Genomic DNA, 7,276 nt, shown 5'->3' on the forward strand with positions numbered 1-7,276 from the left:
TGGATGCCCCATCCCTGGAAACATTCCAGGTCAGGTTGGAGGGGGCTGTGAGCAACCTGATCTAGTTGAAGATGTTCCTGCCCAGGGCAGGGGGGTTGGACTAGATGACCTTTAGAGGTCCCTTCCAACCCAAACTATTCTATGATTCTTTGATTCTAAGGTTCAAGCAGGGACAAAAGCAAGGTGTGGCTCTGCACAAATAGACTGGTGAAAAGTATTTAAAATGTGTAATGAATCGTTCAAGCAGGGACAAAAGCAAGGTGTGGCTCTGCACAAATAGACTGGTGAAAAGTATTTAAAATGTGTAATGAATCACAATTCAAAAATGAGTCCATGTCATCTCGTTGCTCAGGGGGAGAGGTATTACCCTGGTATGTATAAGTAGGACTATTACTTCCAAGACATATGAAGTAATCCTGCTACTTATTTAATGCTGGGAAGTCTTCAGCTGGGATATGACATCCAGTGAGGGGCTTCACACAAGGCAGCTGTGGATCAGTAGAACAGAATACAGGAAAAAAAGTGTCTAAGGAAAAAAAATGAGCACTTAGAAAAATTATCAACTTTTCTTTCCTTAAAAAGCCTAAAGAAAGTAAGGTTGGAAAGAGCAAGCTATCTGCTTTGTCTACATTTGACAAAAGTAGTTGTCAAATAGATAAAGAAAATGAGTTAAGGAATATTCTGCTCTGTGTGTAAAAGCTATGAAAGATAAGAAGCAGCGGTAGAGGTTTAGGTTAGGTTAGTAGGCATTATGTAGAACTTTCAATGTTAATAACAGCAGATCTGCTAAGAATACGAATTGCCGTGCACGTTGAGATCCTAGATACGGGACAATACGCAACACCAAACTATTAGCCCTTTGCCACATCTTAGCTGTCTCTGTAAATTGAGTGGGAGGTTTCTGAATATCTACTAGTAGAGAAGTGGGGGACATGGTGGAGGCCCCAGTTACCGAAGATGCCGAGGGGGTGACACGTCTTCGTGAGCACAGGTCTGGAGGAGCCCTGCCCCGGTGCGGGGAACGGGTGTGATGACCACTGGAAATCACCTACAGCTCTTGCACAGCCTCGGATCCCATCCCCGCACAACCATCTTTCCGCATGTGGCGTGGTACAATTAGCCAAGAAGTTCACAGAAACTACTTTTTTACTACCCTTCAGGCAGCCAAATGCTTGGCTGTGAAGGTGGTAAGGTTTAGCCCTCATTAAATTCTGCATTTTCTTCCTCAGCTCTTTTAAGTAACTTTGGAGCTGGAAACTCTTAGCTGCACAGTTCCTTTGGGAAGGATGTTAAAATAGGTATCAAAACAGCTGGGGGCACACTGTGTTTTTTTCCAGACTTTTTAACGACACTTTCTTTTATGAATAAAGAAGCGGTTAATGACTTCTTCCGAGGTGAAAATGAAACAAAATATAGCCTTGCTGAACAGAGTTTTAGAACGTCTTTGTTTACCAAGTTTGTATGCCTATATTGCAAGGCCTGCATTTGATGAAAAGAATATTTAAGGAAACAAAATGACAGAGTTGGAAATCTTTAGCTGAGGAAAGAAACCTCATCTGTCTTCCAAAAGTTCCTGGTATGTTTTATATCTGCATAGCCCATATAGAGAGAAATGCCATGTGGTAAGAAACATTTGTCATGTACATTTGAACATTTGTTCATTTCACAACACAGTTTTCTTGTAAAATCTCACAGAACTAAGTTTTGAGGTTTTAGAAATAAAGCAGCCCGTTTCTGGGCCATATTGTGGACAAACATTGAAAATTAATTTCAAAATAAAATTGGACTGCATTTCATTCAACACTACTAAATATTTTTCAGACTTTTATACAATACATGTATTGCTAAGAGCAAAGTACTTATAATTTACAATGCATACCTCAGGAGGAGGGTTTTTAAGCTGCTTGTAACACTGAATTCTGGTTTTTATCCTTTTCATATCATTGTACTAAATAAAAAAAAATTGCTTCCATTTCTGAAGCTTTTCTTCTGGAGGAGAAGTAGGACTGTTGGCAGAGCAAAACGCCTTAGTTTCTGATTTGTTGTGACATCACTTATTGATCTGTATTTTAGAGAAGATCAGGGAGGGGGGAAATGCAAGTCTTTCATCTTTTCCACTACTCTATCTTAAACATAATTCAAAGGAAGATGCTTTCATTTTAGTCAAGAGGGATGAATCATAAAACTTTCCTGGATTAGAGAGCTATTCACTTCTTATATTTCCTATAAAAATCTTTCCTAAAAAAATAAGGAGGGGGGGGGGAACCCAACAAACCCTCCTGAAAAAATAACACACAAGGTGTCCAGTTATTTGAAAAGCTGCTGTCAGCTCACTGTAACTCATCCTAGATCTGTCCACTAAACCTTTAAGCATTGTAGATTCTGTTCTTGTGAAACAGACAAGCAGTTTTTGTGAGGGAGAAGGCATGATTTTTTTTTCATCTTCTTTTCTGTTTTTCATCTGCATTATACAATACAGTAAGATTCTGTAAATATTTTTTGTATTTTTTGTAGGAACATTTAATATTTTTTGTATTGTTTTATCATTAAAATAATTTTACTTTTTTTTAATAAGTAGTTATGAAATCAGCCTTTGTCTGAGCAACACTGAAATAAGCAGGTTACCTACCCTACTGTGAAAAAACATGATTAACTGATTCAATCCATTGAATTATTTCATATATGGGCTCCTTGAAAAATATAATTTCAAGCTCAGTAATCTAGTTTCTGGATAAGTTCTGCCAGAATGCAGATGTATTTTTAATGTTTAATAGTGCCTGCTGAGCAGAGCCTCTTAGCAGTGCCACGAGTCCTTACGATTCCTTTGTCTGCAGCCAGGTTTGATTACAACTGTTGCTCAGGAGGTTTGACGCTAATTCTTTTTCAGAATTCCCTTATGTCTTAGACATTAATACTAAAATACAACCTTTCTCCGGAGTTTAGTGAGGTTTTAAAGCCTCGTTACAGTTTTCAATAGGCCAGTTCAAAACAGTGCAAGAAAGGATACGGTTCTCTATTGCAGCCTCGGACAACTGAAGAGCCGTGCTGGCTTTGTAACTGCAAACAGCTTCTGTGTAGCTGCCTCCTCTTGAAGGCTTTATAGATTGCAGAGAGTGGAAATATCTTACTTAACACAAAGTATAAGAGCAAAAATAATAATAATAAAGGATTTTTCACACTGCTGCTGGTTGGGAAAGGAGTGATTGAATGCAGAATTAGGCAGTGGTCTTATTTTGTGGGAAGGGAGAAGCTGAGCCCAGAGCTGTTAGATGGAAAAAGAATCCCAAAACTTAGCAGGATGCAGATGGAAACACACCTTTTGTACCAGCCTGGAAACTCTGAGGGGTAAGTGGGTGATAGAGACAGAAGCTGTTAAGTCTGGCTCTCTTCTTCTAATGGGTAGCAGCAGTTTGTAAGAAAGGGGGGAAGAGAGATTTACATACAGCAGCCGCCTGTTGACTGCAAATGGACCTACCTGGCAGTTTTCAAATAAAATTGCTTACTAAGAACCCAACTGCCTTCTCTTTTGGAGAAAGCAAGACTAGGGAGCTTCACTTGTGGCTTACACCACAAGCGGTTGTTTCACAAATAAGTTCAATCCCTTCAGTTGTTAGCTATCTTCCAAAATGTTAAAAAAATTCTTATGCATGGATATGACTGATGTATTGATGGAAGTGATTTTGAGGCAGATGAGGACAGTCAGTAAGTTCGGAAAGTAATGTTACAGAAGTGTGGTTCTGCAGATGTCAGTGTGGGATTTCCTGGGGAGGGAAAAAGTATGTTGCAAGGTAGATTATACATTATGGAATGAGAAACAATAGGAAAAGAGTAAATGAAATCCACTTTAGAAAGAATACGTGCTGATCCATTATAGCAAAGAACTGTTTTACATAACAAAAAAAAAAGTCAGCAAGAGAGAGGCTTAAATAAAAGCAGGTAGTACCAAATAACAGAATTTAACGCCTACTTCTGTGGATTTGAGTGAGACCACTGAGCACCATATTCACTGAAGCATTTTTTTCTGTTTAGTCAGACTTGCTGATGAAGTATTATTTGTCAAATCCTTTTATTTATGCATTTTTTTCTCCATTTAGGACAGCTGGAGTTGCTTAGTAAAATTGTGAAAACTTTATTAAGTAGAATGTTGATTGAAAGTACTACGTTTCAATACAACATTTAAACATTGATTTATTCCTTTGAATACAAGCAGATTACATTGGAGTGAGAGCTCTTGACTTGGCAACACAAATATTTTTCACATGTGCTTACAACTGCAATGTGAGTTTCTATGTTTTAGGGTAATTTTTGTAAATAGAACATCCAAAAGTTTGCCCACTTGACAACATTATTTAATTTAACAAATGAACGGGACAAATAGACATGTTGTAGTGGTGTTGACCACGTTGGAAAGGACAACTTTCCATTAAGTGATTCACATGAACATACCTCATTGCAACATTAGACATCGCTGTTATTCTAGCTAAACCTGGAGGAATTTTTAGGGTCACCGTATCGTCCTCTCCCAGGGGATCTTCTCATAAGGTCCCGCATCAGCTCAGTCTCGGTTGGAGCAGGACTCTGAATGCTGAACAACATCTAGTAGGAAGGGGATTTTTCAGGAGGCAGTTTCTCTATCCTCTATCTTAAACACATACTGATGGTTTTTTCCAGCCAATTCACATAATATTTTATGTCAACAGCAGTTCTTCATTATAAATTGAAGCAAAGCAATGTTACCCTACTGTTTGTAATGAAGGAGTTCTTCCCAGGAAAAAAAGAGAAACTGCTGGCATATGGTTTTGATATAGATGTCCCCCTGACAGTTCTGGATTAACTGGGATCTTATTCCAGTTTAGAGCACTAATCTAGATCTAGAACAAGATGTCGCTCAATTCAGCAGTGGAACCACGTATAAAGGACTCCTCATCATACAGACACTAATACTCATTTGCAGATGACTAAGTCAGATGCATAATTTCAAACCAGCCCTGGGTATTCGAGACAGTAATGCAATCAAAGATACACCTAAAGCAAGAACAGCTGCTTTTGTGCCCAGTAGCACTCATCATAATGCTAAAAATATTTTGTCCCAATGAGAATTGTTTGTTCCTCTGTGTGTATAACTTAACTTTTTAAAGTTTTAACTTGAACTGGAACATTTTGCATTTTAAGGTACATATTCTTCACTATTGGGGTATTATTATTATTATTATTATTATTATTATTATTATTATTATTATTATTATTATTATTATTATTATTATTATTATTATTATTATTATTATTATTATTATTATTATTATTATTATTATTATTATTATTATGTATATTATATCTTAATATAAATTGCTTCTTCATATTTTTTGTTTGTTTGTTTATTGTGATGTTAATGGTAACACAATGGAAACTCTGCATTCTCTGTTCCCTTTTTGCTCTGAGAAAACTCCATTGCATGACGCTTTCTCCTTTATAATGCACGGTACTAGGCCCATCATCTGTATGATGTAGCCAGTTTTCATTGCATTGCGGTTTTTGGTAGGTTGGTTTTGGGGTTTTTTAGGAGCATCCACTCCTAGGTTTTGGCTTACTTTACAGACTCTAATATGAAACGTACCTTAGTATTTAATAAGTTCTGCAGATTTTCCTGGCCTTCATTCTTTTAGAAGTGCCAGTAATCTGGATAAAAATAATTTGCATAGCTTGTATTTCATTTTATGACTTAGGCATGAAAAATGTTGCAATAATGATACTTGGAATTAAACAGAAGCTGTGGGGCTAGGGTAATTAATTTTCTTTAATGATGTGAACCATTAGAACAGCAGGATAAAATAGACTAGTAATTTGGAATATGTGATAGTTATAAAAATAAAAACAAAACCAATTTATTATATCTCTTAAAACATACAGGTAAGAACATTAAAAACGACATTAAAACTGAACAGATAAATATGGTATACGCAGTCTGTTAACCCTTTAAATTCTCTTTACTTTGTTTTTAGAGCCTGCTGATAGACCTCCTCTTCTTCTGACTGCAAGCTCTGAAACAATTGAGGTATTATATCTTAATGGAAGCAAAGTGTTTGCCCGAACTCCTGTAAAAGGATCTGCAATTTTGACACTAGACTATAGCTACAAAGAGGACACAATTTGTTGGATTGAATCAAGGGATCTTTCAAGTCAGCTGAAGTGTACCAAGATAACAAAAGCTGGGAAGCTAACAGATGAGTGGATAATAAACATTGCTCAGTATCTTCACAGTAAGTATTTGACAGTGTTTTAGCAAAACAGTGGTGTCTGTCTTGACGAACTGTTGCAGGAGCCTTCAGAAGTATTTTGGGGCTTGCTGTTGAAAATAGTCATAACACATTAAATATTGCGACTCATACTGAAGCACTTTTATGTTTCTCACTCCTATATATACATATATACTCAGTATGAGTTGCAATATTTATATCTATGAGAAGTTTTTAAAGATGTACATTTTTATAGTCGAAATATAATGTGTGGAACTTACAAAAACGGTAGTGCAACAGAAGAAGGAGTGTAAAATGCTTCCTTTTCTCTGGCAAAGTAGTGCTACGTAAAGCTTGAAAATTTTTCTTTGCTACTGGGACAATATTAACAATGAATTAGAGACACATGCTTATCACATTTACTGTCAACTGTCATAGGTATGTTTGTTCTTGAAAATAACAAAATATTTCCTGACTTACTGGAAATAAATTGCTGCCCTTTTTTGCCATTAAGAAAAAAAAATTAAAAATACCTAAACTCATCATACTGAATTAGTCTTTGGCATTACAGCATTATTTCTCAATCAGCTTTTCAATTTGTGGAACGCTGTTATCTTCTGAAGGAGGTGTTCATCCACTTACATATTCTCATGTGAACAGACTGCAAAATAGCATGCAGTAAAAAAAAAATGCAATTTTCTTCATCTTTCACAGAAGAGATGTCCACAGATCAGCTTATAAACCACAGCACTGAAGAGTGCAATGGTGGTGTTAATAACAGGCTTCTAAAAACTCAAGATTGGAACCTAAGATTGGACCTAAGATTTTGAAAAAATCCTTTAAGGAGAGATGGGCATCAAATAATAGCTTTGAATGCATCTCAAACTCTGAACATCCAGTTCAGGAATATTCAAATAACAAATTTGATTATAACTCTTAGAGATGCATGTCAAAGTGATAAATTCTTCACAGAGATTGTGCTTTAGAACTAATAAGATATTTGTTGTAAGATGTAGTCACTTCTGCAGAGTAAGGGATTTTTT

The 7,276-nt window shown here is 36.4% G+C and overlaps 1 protein-coding gene across 1 annotated transcript in view; it reads left to right on the forward strand.

Annotated features, from left to right (window-relative positions):
* Positions 1–7,276, forward strand: part of LRP1B (LDL receptor related protein 1B) — a 676,318-nt gene that overhangs the window by 282,894 nt on the left and 386,148 nt on the right. The window contains exon 8 of the mRNA XM_019472156.1: positions 6,000–6,257. Within this exon, the coding sequence (XP_019327701.1) occupies positions 6,000–6,257 (258 nt within the window). The remainder of the gene's footprint in view (positions 1–5,999; positions 6,258–7,276) is intronic.

The sequence above is a fragment of the Aptenodytes forsteri genome, unplaced genomic scaffold (genome assembly GCF_000699145.1).
Source record: "Aptenodytes forsteri isolate BGI_AS27 unplaced genomic scaffold, ASM69914v1 Scaffold11, whole genome shotgun sequence".
In the NCBI taxonomy this organism is placed as follows: Eukaryota; Metazoa; Chordata; class Aves; order Sphenisciformes; family Spheniscidae; genus Aptenodytes; species Aptenodytes forsteri.